This window comes from Mustela nigripes, chromosome 11 (genome assembly GCF_022355385.1).
Source record: "Mustela nigripes isolate SB6536 chromosome 11, MUSNIG.SB6536, whole genome shotgun sequence".
Lineage (NCBI taxonomy): Eukaryota > Metazoa > Chordata > Mammalia > Carnivora > Mustelidae > Mustela > Mustela nigripes.
Window position 1 is genome coordinate 18112212 of NC_081567.1, and position 21846 is coordinate 18134057.

The 21846-nt window shown below is 50.9% G+C and overlaps 1 protein-coding gene across 1 annotated transcript in view; it reads right to left on the reverse strand.

The window, feature by feature from the left end:
* The window catches only part of C11H16orf82 (chromosome 11 C16orf82 homolog), a 157236-nt gene extending 141242 nt beyond the window's left edge, over positions 1-15994 (reverse strand). The window contains 2 exon segments of the mRNA XM_059416053.1: positions 14819-14955; positions 15920-15994. Coding sequence (XP_059272036.1) covers positions 14819-14955; positions 15920-15994 — 212 coding nt within the window.
* Positions 15995-21846: the final 5852 nt, after the last annotated feature.

Consider the following 21846-nt stretch of genomic DNA (forward strand, 5'->3'; position numbering starts at 1 on the left):
GATCATATCTTCCCCTACCCTGTTTCCCTACTATTTAGTAGAAAGCCTGGCAACTCTTTGGCCTTTCCAGATACCTGTGGAATGAATGATTGGATGAGTGAATAAATGAATGATGGGTGAATGAGTGTGGGATGAGGTCATGACTAAAGCTTCAGCTTTTGCTCAGCGTGAACTAATTCCAAACCTCGTACCTAGCGGTGCAGCAGGAGTGTCCTCTCTGAAACGTCATTCCTGTTTTGACCTCTTCATCATGGATGGAATTTACTGCTTTCAGATGGTCAAATAACTATCATTGTTTATTTTCATTTATTGTCACTGTCTTGTTTTGTTTGGTGCTCATGGGCTGCACTAGAACAAGAAACCAACATGGTCGGGATCTTGTTGACCACCGTGTCTAGTTCAGGGCCTGACACATCGTTGAGATGGGATACATATTTGTTGAATGAGGAAATGGCCTTGCTTTGCTAGTGGGCAGCCTGCAGAGGGCCTTGAACGCTGAGCCCATTAACAAAACAAAGTGCTGGGGAGAAAGGAATGTTTAGCATCAACAGCCTGACTGTGGCTGGGTCAGGGCAGCCTGAGACATCGCCAGAGGAGAAGCTTGGCAAAAAGAAACCCTCTACAGATCCTTGTGTGCCTTTTCCTTGTCTGAAAGTTACTAAGCCCACTGAAAAAGTCTAGCATGTGGGTTAGCACCCAGCCGCGTCTTGTGACATTTGCAGTGCTAAAGACCAATGACCGCAATGCAGGAAGCAGTTAGTGAGTGCTTACTTAGGTCTGGCCGTTATTCTAAGTGCCTAATTTTATTGATCACTGCTTCTTTGAATTGACCTTCTGAGGTGCATGCCATTACTGACCCCATTTTACAGATGAGGAAACAGAGGTACATAAGCACGAAATAACTGACCAAAAGTCGCAGAGGTGGAAAAGAGCAGATTTGGGCTCCAGTCCTTGTGCTTTTAACCCCTTGGTTCACCAACAAATGCCACATCCTCCTGCCTCCTCCGTCGGCGATCAACACTCCCACCATACCCGCCCTCCTAGTCCTGCTCACTTCCCTCATTTCTCATCATACTGCAGCCACCTCAGAGCCTCCTTTTTGTGTTTTGAACTCCTGAAGTTTGTTCTTGCTTAAGGCTTTGGAAATCACTATTACCTCTGGCTTTAAAATATGCTATTTTAGGGGCGCCTGGGTGTCTCAGTGGGTTAAAGCCTCTGCCTTTGGCTCAGGTCATGATGTCAGGGTCCTGGGATCGAGCCCCCGCATTGGGCTCTCTGCTCAGCAGGGAGCCTGCTTCCTCCTCTCTCTCTGCCTGCCTCTCTGCCTCCTGGTGATCTCTGTCTGTCAAATAAATAAATAAGATCTTTTTAAAAAATGTGCTATTTTATGTGACCTGATGATATTTTCATCATTAAGAGATTTCACTTAGGGGCCCCTGGGTGATGCAGTTGGGTGAGCGTCTGACTCTTGGCCTCACCTCAGGTTGTGATCTCAGGGTCCTGAGATCAAGCCTGACGTCAGGCTCCATGCTTAGCAGAGTCTGCTTGAGCATCTCTCCACCTCCCACTCGTTCTCTCTCTCTCTCTCTCTCTCTCAAATAGATAAATAAAATCTTTTACAAAGAGAGATTTTACATAGAAATCAGAATAGCCCAGGTGTATGTTTGTATGTGTGTGTGTGTGTATATGAAAATCACAAGATGGGACAACCGAGACCTTGCATTCCCATACAACAAAAGTTCACTGATGCTGAGTCACAATCAGCCCCTGTTTTAAGGCCTCTTAGGATGAAACAAACACTTTCCATTTAACCACAGTCCCCACCCCTCCATACAGCACCACACCCAGGCGCTTCTGCTAGTTTATGTGACTTGCCTGACTTCTTTCTGCATTTGATGTTGTGAGCACTACTTTGCGTCTGTCTCGTCTACTGGGGCCAGAGCGGCCTGAAGACATGGAGAAGATCCTTTCCCAAAGCTGCTGGTTTTACATAAGACTCCCGGAGTACATTTTTATGTCTCTTGGGGCTCAGCACAAATTACCTTAGGGTCTGATTCAGCAGATCTCGGGGGGGGGGGGAGGCCTGAGAGTCTCTATGACCTCCCAGCTGATGCCATTGCAGCTGGAGCTCAGGGATGAAAAGAAATGTAGGATTTCTTCTTCTTTTTAAAAACCCTTTCTTTTTTTTAAAGATTTTATTTATTTATTTAACAGAGAGCGAGAGAGACATCACAGGTACGCAGAGAGGCAGGCAGAGAGGGGAAGGGGGGAAGCAGGCTCCCTGCCGAGCAGAGATTCCAGATGTAGGGCTTGATTCCAGGACCCTGAGACCATGACCTGAGCCGAAGGCAGAGGCACAAACCACTGAGCCACCCAGGCGCCCCAACCCATTTTTTTAAAAAAGATTTTTTTTTAAATCCTTGCTGCTTATTTTCCTTTCTTTTATTGCAAAACATATTTTAACAAGTAATCATAATTGCAGACACTCAGAAGTTTAGAGCAGGATGCTGCTGGCAGTACCTTAGAGATTACCCTGATGGAACAGAGAAGGACCCAGAAGCCCAGAAAGGCGCCGTGATGATCTCGAGACCACACAGGAAAGCAGTGGCAGAGTCAGACTTGAGACCAGTTGCTTTGATTCTCTTCCCTACAAATCTCTGTGCGGCGGTCTACAAACTGCGGGATCAGAGAGCAAGCTGTGAGCCGCACATCTGTCCCTCGAGTGCGTAAAAAGCCCCTAGGACACTTGCATTACTAGTGCACAGCCGTTTCCGTGTGTCCACCCCCTTATTCGTCGGGAGGGGCACAATTATCTCTGCATTCGGGCTGGGGGCGAACCGTCCACATAGGCTCATTAAGAAGTTATGTTTAAAAGCCGGACTAAAGCTTTAGGTCATTTATAATCTACTAAATATTTAAGTATATGTGTCTTAAGGCATCTGAAAATTACAGGGATATTTCATGGTCTCATTTGGGGGTATATATCTGGTTGGCTAGACATGGTCCTGGCTGTGGGCGGATCTGTTTTGCTTGGGAAAAACGGGGGCTAAGTAAAAAGCTGGAAAATCCAATAACTGAAACACGGAGTGGCGGAAGGCGGCGCCGCGTGGGAATGAGGCGAGCGCGCCCGGTCCTGTAGGAAAGCCAAGCCGAGGCCGTCGGTGGTGCTGAGGTCAGAGCTGAGGAGGACTGTCATGGAGACAGAAATGATGGGGGCACATAAAACGGGAGCAGCCAAGACAGACTTTAGGGTCCATGGGGCACAGGATCTAAGGCAGTCCCGGTCAAGTATCAGGGACAATGGACTGGCCCCATGAGCGTTGGTCTTTTTCTTTGCTTTAAAAAAGAATCTTGATTTCCATAATACCCCTATGGTTACAAGAAAACAATGAAATAATTCAGACCATAAAAGAGGTAATAAGGTGAAAATAATTTTCCCCTCGCCCCAGTCTAACCTCCAGTCTCCCAAGTCCGCCAGTCCCTGTTTCCAGAGGCAAGGGCCGTGTCCGGTATTCTTATGTACCTCTCGAGATACATTACACACACATACATTACACACACACATTTATTTTTACACTGATGGGAGGATATTATAGACTCTGTTCTACACTTTTCCCCGTGTGTGTCAATATATCATATATCATGAATATCATTCCGTATCAGTATGTAGCGATCTCCCTTATTATTTTAACAGTTGCATGGTATTCTGTTAAAATGTGGCACTATAATTTACTTAACCCGTCCTTTATGGATGGATTGCCATGTTATTTCCAGTCTTTTGCTACCACAAACAGTTCTGCAAAGAATATCTTGGTACAACTGTCTCTGCATCACGCGTGAATATGTCTGTAGGATGACTCTTAGAAGTGAAACGACTGGGTCAAGTGTGTGTCTGGATTGCTCATTTTGATAGGTTTTGTCGAAATTGCCCTTCAGAGAGATTGCACCACATTTATACTCTCCCCCGGAATGTGCGCTGGTGCATTTTCTCACACCCTCGCAAACAGTCTTTCGAGGTATAATTCACCAACAGTAATGTGTGCAGGCCTTAACTGTACAGTGCAATTGGTTTTGACGGATGCATAAACCCGTGGAACCTACACCCGAGTCAAGACCGAGAATCATTCCATCACTTCTGAAGGCTTTCTCATGCCCCTTCCTCTCTCTCTCGGCTCCTGCTCCAAGAAGCTTGGCTCTGATTATTATCACCATTGATTTTGTTCTTAAACTTCATTTAAATGGAGTTTCACTCTGTGTACTCTCGTGTCTGACTTCTTTTGACTGATAGAGGGTCTGTGAGATTCATACATGCTATTATCGTGTTCTTCCATTTTCATTGCTGAATAGTGTTCCATTGCGGGGCCATACCAAGATTGCACAATCCATTCTCTTGATGCACATTTGGGTTGTTGTTCAGCTCAGGCTATTATAAATAAAGCTGTCAATAATGTTCTTGAACAACTCCTTGTGTGGAAGTATGCTTTCACTGCCCTTGGATACATGTCTGGGAGTAGAATAATCATAGGGTAAATGCATATTTAGCTATATATAGTGTGTAAGACACTACAGGACTGTTTCTCCAAGTGGCCGTACTGTTCACACTCCCAACAGTAGTACATGAGAGTTCTCTAGTGTCTCTACCTGCTCCCTGATATGTGGTGCTGTCGGTCTTTTACATTCTGATCATTCTGTTGGGTGAAGCTTCATCTCACTGTTTTAATGAGTGTTTCTTGTGTTTCAGTGAGTTTCCAGTGGAGCACCTTTTCATGTGCCTGTCAGCCATTCATGTATCTTTGTTTTTTTAAAGATTTTATTTATTTATTTGACAGAGATCATAAGTAGGCAGAGAGGCAGGCAGAGAGAGGGAGGAGGAAGCAGGCTCCCCGCTGAGCAGAGAGCCCGATACGGGGCTCGATCCCAGGACCCAGGGAACACAACCCGAGCCAAAGGCAGAGGCTTAACCCACTGAGCTACCTAGGCGCCCCCATTCATGTATCTTTGTAAAATATCTCTTCAAGTCTTGACAGTTTTTATTGGGTTGTTTGTCTTTTGTTATTGATTTGTAGAAGTTCTTTGCATATTATAGAGACTGTTCTTTTGTCAGATACACAGTTTCATCCAGCCTGTGGCTTACCTGTTATTTTTTAATGATGTAACTTGATGAGCAAAATTTTAAAATATTGGTGAGTTGCAGTTTATTTTCTTTTATGGTTAGCACTTCTTTCCTAAAATATCATTGCCAGAGTTGTAAAGTTATTCTCCTATGTTCTTTTTTTTTTTTTTTTTTAAGATTTTATTTATTTATTTGAGAGAGAATGAGTGAGAGAGAACGTGAGAGAGGAAAAGGTCAGAGGGAGAAGCAGACTCCCCAGGGAGCTGGGAGCTCGATGCGGGACTCGATCCTGGAAGTCCGGGATCATGACCTGAGCCCAAGGCAGTCGCTCAACCAACGGAGCCACCCAGGCACCCTCCTATGTTCTTAATAGTCTTAGCTTTTAAGTTAAGTCTGTGATCCATCTTGAATTCGGTTTTTGTATATGGTATGAGAGAGAGATCAAGGTTCATTTTTTCCTCCATGTTTTTTCCGTTGTTCCAATGCTATTTGTTTAAAAAAAAAATTTTTTTTTTCTTTCTGCCATTGAATTGCTTACCTACTTACTGGGAAAAAAATCTAGTGAATGTGGGGCTTTTTTCTGGCTTTTCTCATTTGCTCAGTGATCCTTATGCCAATGTCATATTCTCTTGATTGCCGTAATTTTATTACGAGTCTAGAAATCGAATTGTAGGAGTCCTTCAAATTTGTTCTGTTTCTTGCCTATATTCAGTCCACCCTTCCCTGGCCGAGGGCCCCTGAGTGAGTTCTCTAATCCCTTCATTCCTCCCTCCCTCCTTCCTTTTTTCAAGATTTTATTTATTGAGAGAGAGAGAGAGAGAGAGAGAGAGCGAGCTGGAGCTGGGGGAGAAGCAGAGGGGGAGGGAGAGAACCTGAAGCCGACGCTGTGCTGAGCAGGGAACCCGATGCAGGCTTCGATCTCACAACACTGAGATCATGACCTGAGCCGAAGCCAAGAGTCAGATGCTTACCCGACTGAGCCACCCAGGCGCCCCTCCTTTTGAAATTTGATCTCCGTTCTAAATTTGAGGAAACTGAAGTACAGAGAGACTCAAGTGACCCAGGCAAGGTCCATAAGGGTCTTTATTTAACCTTTCTCTTGATCGGGAGTCCAGCCAGTCTTCTTATATCATACCTCATGCGCTGCACCTTGCCCTACGCGTCTCGTCCTCAAGTTACCCTGCTTCTCCCTGCTCACGTCCTTTCTCTGCTCTTTCCCGCTGGGGGACCTCTGATGTCACCTAACATTTTTGAGCTTTCCTTTCGCCTCTGTCAAAAACAAAAAGGCACAATTAAAATATTATCAATAATGATGTGGAAATAAAGGAAGACCACCCAAAGGCGAACAGAAACGGCTGATTCAGAGCTTGCTGTAAGGAGGGAGATGGGTGCCGTCCGGCACTCCTGTTCACCAGGAATGCAAATACTGCCCAGGGGCCGAGAAAGCGTCATCGCGGGAGAGGCTTCAGTAGGCCCCATGTGGAGGTTGTTGGGGTGGGGAAATGTGAGAAAACTAGAAGTATCTTAATTTTCTTGCCTTGGGAGGAACGTGTGGCTTTCTCTGGTTGGTCCTGAGTTGGAAGCTATGGCAAAAAAAAAAAAAAAGGAAATGGCAGTTGTTAACCAAACCCTGACTATTCTAGGCTTGAGTGTTCCAGAGGTTGCGAGTAGAGTTCTACTGCCCTATGTGGTCTGACCATTGTCCGTGTTTCTATAAGGGTCTCAATGACAACGTAACTTACGCATCCTTTAACGTGAATTTTAGCAACACAGCGTCCAGCACGTAATAGGTGCTCAGCAAATGTGGTTGAATCGGAGTCTAATTTGCCACGTTGGGAAGGATTTACCTGCTTCCTGCACAAAGGGACCGTCACCTTCAGATGCGATCTCACTCCCCGGAGGGGTGTGGATGGTGCTACCCTGGTGGCGAGGACACACCACACCCTGCCCAGTGATCCCTCCGGTAGCACTGGGCCCCGGCAGTTCTCCATCCCAGCCACATGTTAGAATCACCTGGAAACTCACAAAAAAAAATACTGGTGCCTGATCCTGAGCCTTTTACTCTAGAGTAGGGCTTGGCCATGGTTTTCAAGGTTTTGAGATTTTTAATGTGCAGCTGGAACTGAGAACTACTGGCCCCAAACATTAATTCTGTATTTTCCCTCCAACATGCATCTGTTACACATTATTGCGTGCCCAAGCCAATGCCAGGCTCAGAGATGAGATCACCCGTTCATTGATTCGTTCAGCTCTCAGAACGCCGTGCCTGCGGGGTGCTCAGAGCTCTGCTGGGAGCAGAATGAGTGGCGAACTCCCCCTTTCGTTCCGTGTGCTGACTGAGAGTGTGTAGGCTTTGGGGTCAAGCAGTCATGGACTCCCGTATAAATCTACCTTTTCCCTCTCCTGCGATATTACATAAGTCCTTCTGACTTACCACCTACATGACCTAGATAAGGCTCAAACCTCCTGGAGGATCAGTTTTCTTGCCTATAAAATGGAGCCGTAGTAGTTGGGGTTTTGTCAGGGAAACAGAAATCACACTAGGTATTTCAGATAGAGAGGATTTAATGCAGGGAGTTGGTTACTCAGGTGTTAGGGACCTGAAAGCACAAAATGGGAGGCCACAGTATCCTGAATATTAGAAATGCAGGAAGTAGCAACAGTTTCCTAGTTCTGAGGACCGAAAAGGAAGAGGGAACATAACCAAATGTAAGAAGTCATAAGAGGATCCTTGTAGGTGGGCCCTTGGACCTTGAAGAGAAGTCCTGCCAGGTGGCTGGTGTTTACTTCTTTGGGGACACTGAGTGGCCAGTGTTGGGACTGGCTAGATTGTCAGCTGTCTTCTGCTGTTGGGGGGATATTACAGAAGCTAGACAAAGGGAGCCCCTTCTCTCTTCCTTCCAATCCTTCAGCAGGGCCTCCTCCCAGAAAACCCAACAGAAATCCAGGCCCCTAATCACAGAGTGGAACAGAGGCTGGCAAAGCAGGGGTCACTGGCCAGATCTGGCCTCCTGCTTCCTTGTGTGTGGCCCACAATTGAAGAATGGTTTTCTTTGGTGTTTCTTTTTTACATTTTTAAGTAGTTGAAAAAATGAAGATTTCATGACATGTGAAAAGTGTCTGAAATTTAAATTGCAGCACTCATAAATTCCGGACACGTGCACTGGTTTTCATGTTGTCCATGGTTGCTTCCGTCCTACAGCAGCAGAGGTCAGAAGCCGTGACAGGGACTCTGCGTACTATCCTGGTCCTTTCTAGAAAATGCATGCCACCGTTGCAGTATGACCTAGAGAGTGTTGGAGGGCTGATCCCTGGCAGAGCAAAAATAAGGATTGAAGGAACCCTGTGTATAGAAAGTCGTCCGTACAGTGTTTGGAATATAGCAACTTCATTAAACCATTACTACCCTGCACTGCGTGTCAGACACTAGGCGAGATTTGGGGGCTCTGGAGATGAATAAGGCCTAGTTATGACTTCCCAGAGCTCTAGCTTGGCAGCGATGACAGGTAAGAAAGAGACAAAGCCTTATGACAAGTGCATCATTAATGTGCTAGTCTTGGCTGTTGCTGCAGCAGGCTGCAGTGGGGCGGGGGGCACAGAAGAAAAGGCCACAGGCACTCCCTGTCCTGGAGCTGAGGTGTCCTCCCACTCTTCCCTCCAAAGTACTGCCGGCGCAATTATTTGCCTGGGATTCTGCCTTTCCCCCGAACTGGGGAGGGCCTTGCCTCATCTCTAGGTTCTAGACTACTGCGGAGATGATAGTAGGCACGGACACGTGTTTGTTGTTGGGTGACGGAATGGACAAAACACGATTAAGCAATGTGACATTCAGAAGATACGTCTCATCTAGTCCAGTCTCTTCAAATGGGAAAATTATTTCAAAGAGCTTAAACAACTTACTGTCTGGGTGGTTGGATTAGAAAACACCCTGCCCTTCTCTGGGCGGAGATTACCTCATGCCAAGGCACGTGGCTTGGTGCACAGAGCTCAGGCCAGAATTTCAGCCTCTGCTTGCTTCCCTTCCACTAGGAGCCTGATGCAGTCCACAACCTGTGCAACCTTATAGGGTGGCTCCAACCTGCCTGCCTATCTGCACCCATAAGCTTCTATCTTCAACTTCTCTGCCTTTCCCAGAACATCCTCTGGGGTATGGCTGGATGGCAGAGATGATGTATTTATAGTGTGGTGTTTGAAAAAGATGCATTGGTGAAGGAGACTCTAAATCTTTCTGCAATTGGGCCACACTAATCACTTCCTGTTCCTGGGGCTGGCGGCTGGCATTGCTCTAAGTAGCCGGCTGTCGCGGCCTTGCATACATATTCCTGTTGTCAGCATTAATAAGGTACAATTGCCTGGGGCCTTGTTACCCACCAATTAAACTTTGGATTTTATTGTGCAACCTCAAGGATGCTTTATGGTATCAGAAGCGTTTGGCAGTTAAATACGGCTAATATTCATCGCTCCCACATGGGCGCTTCACATCCTGCTCCATTCACAGTGTGATTAAGGAATTAATTGATTTGGATGAGATTGGCACACGCTCTTGACAAGAAACTGACGACTTCTTTATTAAGCCGGGGTTACGGCGGGCCCGCCGCAGCCCTCGGCTCACCATCGGGCGTTTGGAAGCGGGCCCAGAGGACGGTGACTCTTGACTCTGGCCAGAGAAACCTGCAGATTCTCAAAGCGGCGTCAGAGCACAGCACTCTTGCCTTCCAGTAGGCTCCGTCCCTCCGTCTGTCCTTCCTTCCCTCCTCCGTTCTCACTGAGGTCCTCCCCTTCCAGCTCTTCCGAACATGCTGCTTCTCCCCTGCTCTCCACGCTTCCATCCGTCCTTCCTGCCTCCCTAGGCGTTTACCCCCGAAGTTTTCTTAAAACATTTCTTTGCATGCCCTGCCCTAACTTGCCAGCAGTCCCTGACCTCACACTGGTCCACTCTGCGTTCCTGGTTGGGAACATTTGGGCTCACAGCACAGAGCCCGTGACGGAGTCGGGAACTCATGGATAGAGGCCTTTGCATAGGATAGATTCCAGGGGCCTGCAGTTTGTGGCAAAACTATTAGATACCACTTATCTATGGCAAGTTTCGGGGTGCTAGGCGCTGTGCTAAGGGTTCTGTGTGCTTTCTACATCACGGGATCCGGTGGGGGGACAGAGCCTTGCCCCGGTGGACTCAAGGAGGTGACAGAGTGGCGATTCGAACTCAGGCAGGCTTTCTTTTTCTTTCTTTCTTGTTTTTAAAGATTTTATTGGAGAGAGAACGTGTGTGTGCACACGAGCAGGGGGAGGGGCAGAGGGATTGCCAGCGAGAATCCCAAGCAGACTCTGCGCTGAGTACAGAGCCCAACACGGGGCTCCATCCCGTGACGCTGAGATCATGACCTGGGCTGAAATCAAGAGTCAGGCGCTCAACTGACTGAGCCACCCCGGCACCCCGAAAGGCAGACTTTCTTAAATCCCACCTGGTGTTCCGCAGCCCGTGTTCCGTGGGCCGTGTGGACGTCCATGTAACTCGTACGAGCTCAGCCCCCCGGGGCAGCTCTGTGGCGCTGTGGTTAGTCTCTTGGCGAGCCCATGCCCTTGCAATGGGAACTTCTTCTGTGCTTCTCAGTAGTTTCTCCCCTTAGGTGGGACCGGGTGGGTGAGGGTCCGACTGAGCCGGCAGCAGAGCGCTCTGGAAGGCAGGCCTTGTTAGGAGGAGTGGGATGTTGTGACGTCAGAAGGCTTTCCTTTCCCTCCCCCACCGGAAGTACGAGGGGGTTTTACCCCCGCATCTTCACTGCCAGAACTAGGTTGGGCTCCCGGAGGTGAAACCGCCTCCTGCCCCGATGTCGGGCCCCCAGTCTTTGACTCCGCGGGTCCCCGCTGAGCCGCTGTCAGCCACAGTGCCGGTTCCCCTCCCCTCGCCGTTCCCAGCCGAGTTCGCTGCCTGTGGTTCCTCCTTGGCGAGCCCTGATCCCCAGTATCTGTCTCTCCAGTTTTAGGGGTGGCTGCTCGTCTTCTTGTGACTTTCTCTGCAGGATTTAGATCCCACAGAAGAGCTGTGGGTTTTTCAGTTCGCTCATCTTTTCACTTGTGGTTGGGGTTGAGGGACAATCTCTAAGCTCCTCAGGTACCCAACCAGAAATTGAAGTCCATATTGCTTATTTTAAAAAGGAAAAAAAGAAAAAAAATAGCATGAGTGGCCAGTATTTACACATTAAATGATTCCACTTTAAAGAAAAAGCCCTCTAGATTTCTGGCTTCTCCGGCGCGCACGGACAACACAGACCTTCATTTCTGCAGAAGCTTGCCTGCCTCGCACGTGCTCATCTTGGTGGAGCTCGAGTTCTGCGGTTCTCCGGGATGTCGTCTCAGCACGCATCATCCCGTCACTTTTCTTACTGTAGCCCTAGAGTCCCTGGAGTTTGTGACCGTGACTTGGGATTTGAGGGTTCTCCCAGCCCTGCCACCCCGCTGACCCCGCCTGGGTGTGTTGTTCTGTACTGGCGTCGGATGGACTCCTGGCTCCAGACCGCGTTCTGACGGACGTAGCACACCGTCTCTCTAGCCCATACCTGCTCTCTTTGGTCTCACTTGCTGAGCTAAAAACATCAGACCATGCTTCTCCAGCTCATCTCGCCCTGGTGTCTGGGCATATCAGAAGGTTCTCACGTCAGGACATCTCTATGCTTCTTGCCCTTTACCTGTTCCTGTCTCTCTCCTGCAGCGGTGGCTGGAGTCTACCAATGACATAGCGAGTGTCCCTGTGACTGCTGTGACCTGTGGGCTTCCTACCCCTGTGAACCTCTAACCTGCACAGCTCCAGCCACTTAGCCCCCAGCAGCAGCCTCTGCCCCTCGGTGACTCGGAGCTTGAAGCAGGCCGCGCTCAGAGAATTATTAGGAGCTCTTGGCAAAAAGCTCTGGGCCCCAGGGGGATAATCTCAACAGGACATCATAGCACAGAGACTGCCTGTCACTCTGGAGTCAGTGGCTTCCCTTGCATGTACTTTTTGGGAGCAGTCGGAGCACCTCGCTGAAAGCTGATGAAAACAAGGAGTGATAAGTTGAGTGAGTGCGGCATTTCCTCCCGATGGAGTACAGGAGCACGAGACCCCTAGCGCACTCAGACAGAGAGGGATGAAGGGGCCGGGCAGCCCCTCCCCTTCTTTCCCATCACGTAAGGCAGAAACCATAGCTGCTGGCCAGAGGGTGGTGGCTAAACAGGGCAGGGCTGTGAGAGGGCTGGGGAGGGGTTCATCATTGCTGGCTAGCGCCAGGTTTTGAGTGAGGAGGACAGTCACTGATCACCACTTCTTCCACTCCGTGTCATTCCTTTCTCGGGAATCTTCCTGCGTGAGTGGCAACCCTACCCAGCTCTAGTGCACACTGAGAAGAAAATGGTAAGGGCCTATGTTACCGGAGTTCAGGTTGTCCCGACTTCAGGTATGGCTTGATTCAGGTGCTCACATGAGAGTCACAAGATCTTTCCTCCTTTCTGTTTCTGGGGTGGATTCATTTTCAGAGTCCGTCTCGGCATGATGACAACATGGCTTAATCCTCACACCCGTCCCCGTTCAAGTCCAGTGCAAAAAAGTGTGTCTGCAATACTAGGTTGATGTGTGGAGTGTTAATCACAGAATGGCAATATTTCAAAGTAACAGCGGGGCTGTTTGTACTTCATCTTTTACTGCATTTTTATGAGGAGCAATAGATTTTCTGACTTTCCTCCCCGATGCTCTAACAGAGAGAGAGAGAGAGAGAGTCTCCTCCTGGCACCTCATCCAGATTCCACTTTGATTAGCCCGGCCCTGGGCACGGGCCAGCCTCTGAACTGCTGCTGTAGTTGGGGGGTCTGGTTGGGCTACATGATCCGCCCCGGAGTCGGGCGTGAGTCCCACCGGGAGGGGAGAATAGCCCCTTGTGGTTTTCCACTCCCCCCACCTCTGCCCCCCCAAAACCCCTCTTTCCCTCCTTCAGGACGTCCGTGATTTGTCTTGGTTGGGTGGGTGTCTGTCGCAGAACCCCATAGACGGGGGAGCTTATAAACAACGGAGACTGACTTCTCACAGTGCCGGAAGTGAGGAAGCCCAAGATCCACGTGCCGTCAGGTTTGGTGTCTGGGGAGGACCTTCTTCCTGATTCGTACGCGGCTCTTTTCTCCCTCTGTCTTCACAGAGCAGAGGGGGCAAGGGAGCCTTCTGGAGTCTCTTTCATGAGGGCACTAATCTCATTCGCGAGGGCTCCACCTTTCTGACCTAATCGCCTCCCAAAGGCCTCACCTCCCGGCACCCGTTACTTTGGGGCTTAGGATTTCAACGTACACACTTGCGGGAAACGCAGACTTCCATCTGCGCCCGCGGCCCCTCGCTCGGGAAAGTCAGCGGGTGATTGTCACGCGCTGTTGTAATGAGCCGCTTGCAGCGCTGGACCCCGATTCTCTTTTGACACCCTCTCCACGATCCAAGAGTTTGTCTCTTTTTCTTTCACTCGCCCTCTTTTGCTCCCCGCATTACAGATCTGTTGCTGTTGCCCCGGGTTTAAGTCCCAGCCCTGGTAGCGGGAAGACGCTGCGCTGGGAGGGGCCGCGGCCCACATCACAAGGGTGCTCAGTGTTGCCCCGGAGCGCTCTCCCGAGCCCTAGAGTTGCCCGGTGATGTCATTAAAAACCCAGGCTCTTTGTACGTTTTTCCCTCAACATCTGTAGCTCATTAGCTCACTGGTTGCTGTAGCCAAGGGTGTCCTCGTGCGCTTAAGGCAGGGACCGTGATGAGTACCACCACCACCAGCATCTCTTTCCGGGTATCTGCCATTTTACCAGGAGAGCCGCCCGCTCCCCCCCAACTCACCCTGCACAACCTTCCCCACCCCGCAAAGCTTTGTTTGCTCCCGCAGTTCATCTCAGACCTTCTCTTTGAGACATAGAGTGATGGGGCCAACGGAGGCCAGAACTTTCTATTCAGATGTGTCTCGGTTGCTATGCACATCTGTGTGCTCCAGACGGAGCCCAGCATCCCCCTCACGTGGGCTCTCCAGGGCTCTCCACCTCCGAGGAGGACACACGTGAGCCACTGGCACAAACTGGGACCTAGAGTCGAGCTTCGGGTCCTCCTTCCTCAGCCTGCCCTTGCTGGGGGGGATGCGATCATCGTTGCAGTTGTTCACGCGCTCCGGCTGTTCAGCTGTCTTTCTCTACTCTTTGCACTTCTTCCTATAGGTCTGGGGCTCCCTTGGCTTTCTGGGTCCAGGCGGAGCACCTTCCTCCGCCCTGTGAGTCTGGGGCTGAGCCAGAGGGGGATGGGAGGGTCAGAGTGCCTGTTCTGGGCCAAGGTCGTCAGGGCTTCTGGGGATCTGCCACGAGAAGGGTGGACCCCTTCAGTCGGGGCCCCAAACACACACACAAGGGGTTGCCTGAGCCAGCCTAGAGGTTGGAGCCGGTGTAGACAACCTGCGGCCACCCCAACCCTGCCCCGCCCTGGATCAGCTGGGCTGCCGTCATCCTGCTGACCGCTGAGCAGGACAGTGAGCTCGTTTTGCCATAAGCTGTTGAGTGTCACGTGGTTTGTTGCAGGGCATTGTTATAGGGCACAGGACCAGTAGTTCACTACCGCACACCTGACAATCCAGCCCTCAAAACCTCTTATATTCATGCTCCGTCTGCTTCCCTCCCCCGGGTCTGTGCCGTCTGACTGCGGAGATCTGACCACGATACCGTCTTACCCACCCTGTCGGGATGATGTCCCCGTCCTTCAGGAGAGATGGACACACGGGGGCGGCTACTCGGTCGGTGAGCGCGTCTTTCAGAAAGGAAGCCCGTCGGGTGCCGTGGGGCTGGGGCGCGCAGCCGGAGGCGTGCACTAGCTTTTGGGTGGGAGTTCCGGCGGGCCTTACTGGGCGAGCGGAACTGCAGCAGAGGGACGGGGGACAGATAGGTTCGGCCCGGTGAGGCGGGGAGGCAGGAGTGCGTCAGGAATGAGGAGGAGTCGGCGTGAGGATCCCGAGGGCAGGGAGGGAGGGAGGGACAGTGTGAGAGAGGAGACTGTGAGGGCGCCAGGAAAGTCCTAGGCACAGGGACATGCGGGGGACTGGGTCATACAACGCAGAGTGGGTCCTTCCTTGGGGATCCTCTGTGGTTTTAGCTCTGTAATCACACTTCCCTCTCTGCATCGCTGCTATGCCTGGGACCGGGGCCTCGTTTCTAGACTGTGAGCAGCTCCAAGAGATGGATGGGGGTGGCCATGACCTCTGCAACCCCCCTGGCTCAGGCACCTTGGAAGGAAGGAGCAGCAGCAAAGAATTAACATTCCACAGGCACCATCTTTGCTCCAGGCCCTGGGTTGGCCGTTGTATCTGGCAAGAGGGCAGAACTTTGGAGTGGGGGTGGGGCTGGGTGAGGCCAGGAGAGGGCCCATCACTTCCTTTTCTCTGTACCCCAAGGCCGGGATCCAGCCTGCAAACCAGTGCATACAGATTAGATCTGGGCAAGAACCACTCTACTGTGGAGAATGAGGGATGTCAGAGGCTTCACTGTGTTTTCAGAAATTCCCTGGAAGGGCATTTCTTCCTCTGGCACCCTAAGTAGCACACTCAGTTCTCTTCGGAACAGAGATGGTTAACTGTAATTGTGCCTGGAGGCAGGGTCACGTGAAGGGGGCGGTGTCCTGTAGAGCTCTTTCCTGTCCCTTTCTAGGTATCTTCAGACCCCCTGAAAATAATCTGTCTACAAGTGCCCAGTCATTGGTTTGGAGATCTTGCCAAGTCCAAGGTAAATGAGGAACATCAGGAACCCCCTGAAGCCCAGCTAAACTGGGGAGAACTGCCTCACCTCATTTGCAAAATGGGGCTTAAGCACCATGACTTTGTAGGGCTGCTTGAGGAAGCCAGATGCCACGTGCTTCATGTTCAATAATGGACGGAGGTCTTTTCTGTGTGCTAATGACCGCTCTTGTGGATAAGGGGCAGATCCTCAGCCTTGATCTGTGATGGTCTTCCCTTCAGATTTCTGCTTTTAGAGGAGGGAGAGAAGAAAAGGGAGATACCAGGTGCGCTATGAGATCATTTTAATTTCCCCCCCCAGAGGGGGAGAGAGAGAACAGAACGTCTGTTTCCACCTCTACGCCGCTGCACTGTGATACAGACTTGCAGAGATATTCATGTTGTGATTTATTCAATTCTTTTTCTCCATTGATTTTAATTAAGTTCCCGAGCTGTCTCCAAGCCCGGGGAGCGGGAACAAAACATGAAACACTGAGAGCCAAATGCCTTTCTTCTCCAATTGAGTTTTCCCAAGTCCTTAAAGTGCTTCACAGGAGAGCGCGAAAGTGGAATCCAGGGGCTGAGCTGTTTCCTCTGCTCCGTCAGTCCCCAAATAATAAACATAAAAATTAAAATCCGGTTAAGAAAAATCACAGAAGTCATTGCAGCTTGGCGGCCAATGGGGGCTTTGATCAGATCTTTTGATGCAATTTCACAGTTTCGGGGGGAATTCGCTGAGCCGGCGTGGAGGTCAGCACAGGGAGGAAGGTTTCTACCCAGCAGGCACAGCGCGGGGAACACAGGACCTGCCCCTCCCAAACCAATTTCATCTGTGATCGAAGTTCAATGTCAAGCTTATTAAGAGAAGTACCATAGTGGCATCTGGTCCGGTCACTTGGGCTCCCCTTGGGCCAGTCCGCACCAGACCCCCCCCCCCAGCAGGCTCCTCTGGGATCCGGAAGGCCAGTGAGGTCCCCAAACTAGTCTCCTGGAACCCTAGGGCCGGAGGTGGGTCACTCAGCAGTACCTAACAGCCTGGCGGCCAGCCACGAGGCCACACTGCCCCTTGTAGAAATAGGAAGGTTGAAAACACAGATGCTCATGGGACCAGCCTGTGACCGAATAAGAGAAATAACCCAGATGCGGACTTTAGCAAAATGGCGACCCCAGCCCGGTTTGAAAGTGGACAGTCCTGGACACCTGTTATCATGTGGGATTTATGGCCTTGGGGATGTCAGGTGTTCTGAATCTTCTAGAAGCCAGAAGCTAGGATACCTTTAGGCTTAACAAAAACAATAACCCCAAATCCTATATTTAAATCTTGGTTACCAACTGGAGGAATTGAAAGCACTCTGCAGGTCAGACAGAATACATCTGCGGGCTGGGTTTTAGCACTGGACACCAGTTGGTGACACTGGACATGCTGGTGAAGAGGGAACGTTCTGGATTAATCCAGGCATGGCCACCTCCCAGCTTTTTGTGGGCTTGGCTTGTGTTGGATTTCTGAGTGGCCCGTTATAAGATGGTGTGGGAGGCATGGACCGCACACAGTGTGGAGTCAGGTGCACAGTTCGTTGGCCTCACCATCAGCACCGTCGTGATATTCTGATTTTGTGATAAGACATAGATATTTGGGCTTCGTCCTGTTCCTGGTGCTAGCTCTTAAAACTCTTGGAATTTTCCTGTGATGAGAGAAAGGCTTTGTTATGTTAACGAAGTGGCTTTTGGAAAGCACCCAGGGATGGGGTGGCTTGGAGATGTTAGTCCCACTCCTTGAAGTTTGAGGGGGGCGGAGAGGAGCTAGAGGTAGACTCAATCCCGGACGGCCAGTGAGCCGATCGAGCTGCCTCTGTGATAAAGCCCCACAGAACCTCCAAAGGACGGTTCCGAGCTTCCCGGCAGGTAAACACAGGAGGTTCTCAGGGCCCACGTGGTGAGGGCATGGGAGCCTCTGAGCCCCTTCCCGCATCCGTTGGCCTGTGCACTGCTACCCTCCGGGTGTTACCGCGCTGTAGGCTCTTATAGTACCCTGGGGATAGAGTAAGAACGTTTCTCCGAGTTCTGTGAGCACTTCAACAAATACACTAAACCCAAGGAGGGGGTGGTTGGAACCTCCCATCTGTGGCTGGTCAGGCACAGGTGACAAGGGGGACTTGCCGCTGGCATCTGAAGGGGTTGCAGTCTTGGGGGTCGGGGCCCTTCCCCTGTGGAATCGGACGTTCTCTGCAGAGTCAGATGGCGTCAGAATGGACTTGCATCACAGCCGCCCCGCTGGGGCTGGAGCATGCCTGGGTGGAGAGAGCCCCGCACCGGAACCGGGCACAGGGCCTTAATCATCACCTCACCTGGTTTTTCCACTCTTCCCAGCAGGCTCAGCGGGTCCCATGGGGTATCTTCCCGGACCTTCATTCAAGAGGGAGATGAAGCTGCCACGGCACCGCTCTTACTTTAACCAAGAAATTGCCCATCAGATCCTCTGTAAGAGAACTAGGCAGCCCGAGCCAAAATCCCCAAGGGGAAGATCCAGCGGGCGAACTGCCCATGAGCTGCCCTGGACTCCCTGCGGCTGTGCACAGCCTGGGGGCCTGGGTGCTGGGTGGTGGTGGGTCATCAGACAACACCTGACGCCCTCTTGACGCAGTTTAATGACAGCGACTCTGTGGCATGACACGCTTCAGCACCACGCAGCACCCCGGTGGCATGGGGAGGACCCACACAGTGGAGGCCGCTGCACGGAGGAGGTGGGGTCGGTGGATGCTGAGCAGAGGTCTGACTGTCCGTCCGGCAACTGGGCTGGAGGGCGGCCCGGGAGGGGCGTCCGTGGTGGTTTTGCTCCAAGCCCAGATGCCAGGAGTCTTGACTGAAGCTGTTGAGTGACCCTGCTTTCCCTCCAGGCCTCTGGACCTGGAGGGCAGAGGGACCGGGTGCTGGCAGGACTGAGCTTGCCTAGAACCAAGGCAGAGCGGAACAGCATGAGGAACGGCCTCCAGGCCACCTCCTGGGCTGTTTGCTTTTTGAGTCACCTCTGCCATGCACAAAGGGAAGTCCGTGAGACTCACAGTCATGGAAGTGAGGCTGAGCCAACCGTTTGGAGGCCTCTGAGCCCGGCCCTCATCTCTGCCCTGTGTTCTCTTACTTTTCCGGGACGCTCCAAGATGGAGGCACATCTCTGATGCACCCTGCCTGTTCTGGTTCTTTCTAGGTCAAGGCAACCGTGGCACACCACGGTCTGCTCCCATCAGCCTTGGTTTTTCTCCCCTTCTTCCCAGAAACAAGACCCCCCCCCACCCCGCCTACTGACTCAATTTCCCAGCCTCCCTTGCAGCAAGGTGTGGTGGTCCCAGTGGAGTGTGCATGGGGGCTGTGGGGGCAACTTCCTCTTCATCTGCTTCCTGAAGCTGCTGGTCTGGAGGTTCTCCTCTTCCGTCTTCCCCCAGCGGTGGAAGGTGGAGCTGGATGGCAGGTCTCACCACAAGGTGAGGAGATGCTGGGACCACAGATGGAAAGAAGCCAGACCTTGCAGGAATTTATGGAGTTAATTTTCCTACAAACCGGGATTATTCGCCTTGGAATGACCATGTGGATGCAGAATTCCTGCCTTCTTTGGGACCTCCTTGATAAAAGCAGGTTAGTCTGGTCCTCTGACCAGCAGCAGCCTCCGCATCACCTGGGAGTGTGTTAGAAATGCAAGGTCAGTGGGAGAATGGATAAAAAAAAGACGTACATATCCCCAGTGGATATTATTCAGCTTTCAAAAGCAGCAAAGGGTGCCCTTTGTGACAACATGGCCAGTCTTTGAGGTCATTATGCTAATGAAGTCAGCCAGCCAGATAAAGACAGATAGTGTGTGATCTCACTCACAGGTAGAATCTAAACAAGCTGGAGTTCTAGAAACAGAAGAAGACTGATGGTTGCCAGAGGCTGGGGGTGGGGGACCGGGAGGAGGTGGTCAGAGGGTACGCACTCCGCACTCCGGTGATAAGACGGGTCAGGCGCAGCGCCTAGCGGATGCGGCATGGGGACTGTAGCTGGGAATACTGTATTCTAGAAAGTCACCAAGGGACTAGATCTTAAATGTTCTCACCACGCACACGAAATAGCCGTGTGAGGTCACAGATGAGGTAAACTGCTCTCACCGTGTTTATCATGTCAGCAGCGTAAATGAACCTCAGAGCATCATGTCAGACATCTTGAAGTCCCAGTGTTCTGTGTCCCATAGATTTCAGTAAAGCTGGGGAGAAAGCAACACGTTAAGAAAAGAAATGCAGTTTCTACTGGTAGTCTGGGGGCGGGGTCCAGCAATCTGTTTCTGGTTCAAAATAGTACTTCTAAAGCCACATCCCGTTGTAAGAAGTAATACCGAGAAATCCTTTGTAAGCTTCCCCACCCCCGTCCTGACCCCAGTAACACTTGGCAAACTGCGGAATAAAATCGGAGCAGGAAGACTGGCATCGATACAAGCTGCTGATCTTCCTCAGAGTTCTCCAGCCGTGTGTGTAGGTCGTACGGATGTGGTTCAGTACAACCTTATCACGTGTGTAGGTTTGGGAATCTATCACCCAAGTCAAGATCCTGAACAGCTCCTATACCAAAGGATTCTTGGGTTACCTTTTAAGAACCACACCCCCCCCCCCCAAACACCCCCCCCCCCCCCGCCGTCTTTACGGAGCTGTAATCGACATATAACACATAACAACACGGCGTGTTGATCTGATACACCCCTACGTTGCCGGCACACATCTGTCCCGTCACACAGTTACCGTTTCTTTCTTGTGCTGAGAACATTACCAGCACTCCATTTTTAACAAGTTCTCCCCTTGATTCCTGTGTGCTAGAATCTGAAAGACAGGGATGCCTTGTCCTATAAAGAATTCTCATTCCAAGGTTTTTGCCCCAGCCCTGGGCCAGGCACGGAGCTGACACATTCGTGTGTGTCATCGGTTCTGGTCTTCAGAGCACCGTCGGGGGAAGGTCCCCACTATGACTCTCCTCTCTTACGGGAGGGAAGTCAGTCCCCGTACGGACAGGGGAGGTAATGGCAAACAAGAAGGACATAATCATTGCACAATTCGTGATAGGCCGTCACCATTCGAATTCAGGTCTGTCTGCAGCAACCGGGCTCTTTCTACTCATCTACACTGCATTTCCAGTCCCGGCACAGAAACATCCGGAGTCTACCTAGGAGCCACCGCCTCAGGGGGGTAGTTTGCATACCGGAGGCCTGCCTGGAGTCGGCTATCTCAGGGTCTCTGCCCTTGGGGCATGCCTTCCTTTGAGCATTTATTTCTTCACTATTCCTGATCAGATTCGAATCCACTAAGCTGTTACATTGTGGTGCTCCTGTAAATGGCCGGGCACAGAGAAAGAACCCAACGAAGACCTGGTCATAGTTCGTTAGAGCTCGAATGCCCTAAAGCATTTTAGAAATTCTTCCGACTTGAGCAGCAACTTTTGTAAGTGGAAAGTGGCAGGCCCAGGAGGGAGGTCCTTGGGGTGCAGGGCTCTCGGGGATCTGGTTTTCAGTGAGATGACCAGGCCCTGGGGGCCAAGTGGTCAGCGCTGGCCTCTGGGACCTCCAGGTAGTGTTTTGGTTTCATTTGAAGCTACAACCAAGGGCTGGAATTGAATCATGTCGATACTGAAGGACATGGTCAAGTCAAACCATGGGAAGCTTAACCCTTTAAGAGGACCTCCATGTTTAGTTCACATGTCTGTCAGCTTCTATTTTATCCTATGGGGAAGAGGCAGAGGACCTCTCAGGAGGACAGGAAAGGTAAGTTCTGTCATAGGATGGAAGGGACTTGACACATGGGGCTCCTTCCACTGACCGAGAACTTTCCATGTACCAGTCATTGAGTTAAGCAGTAGTTTTACATTGTCTCAGTTCTTCTGGAACCTTCCACGTACTAGGCATGGAGTTACGCAATCATTATACATGTCTCGGTTCTTTTCTCTGACCATGACAACAGCTGTCCGAGGCAGCAGTGCTTAGCATCT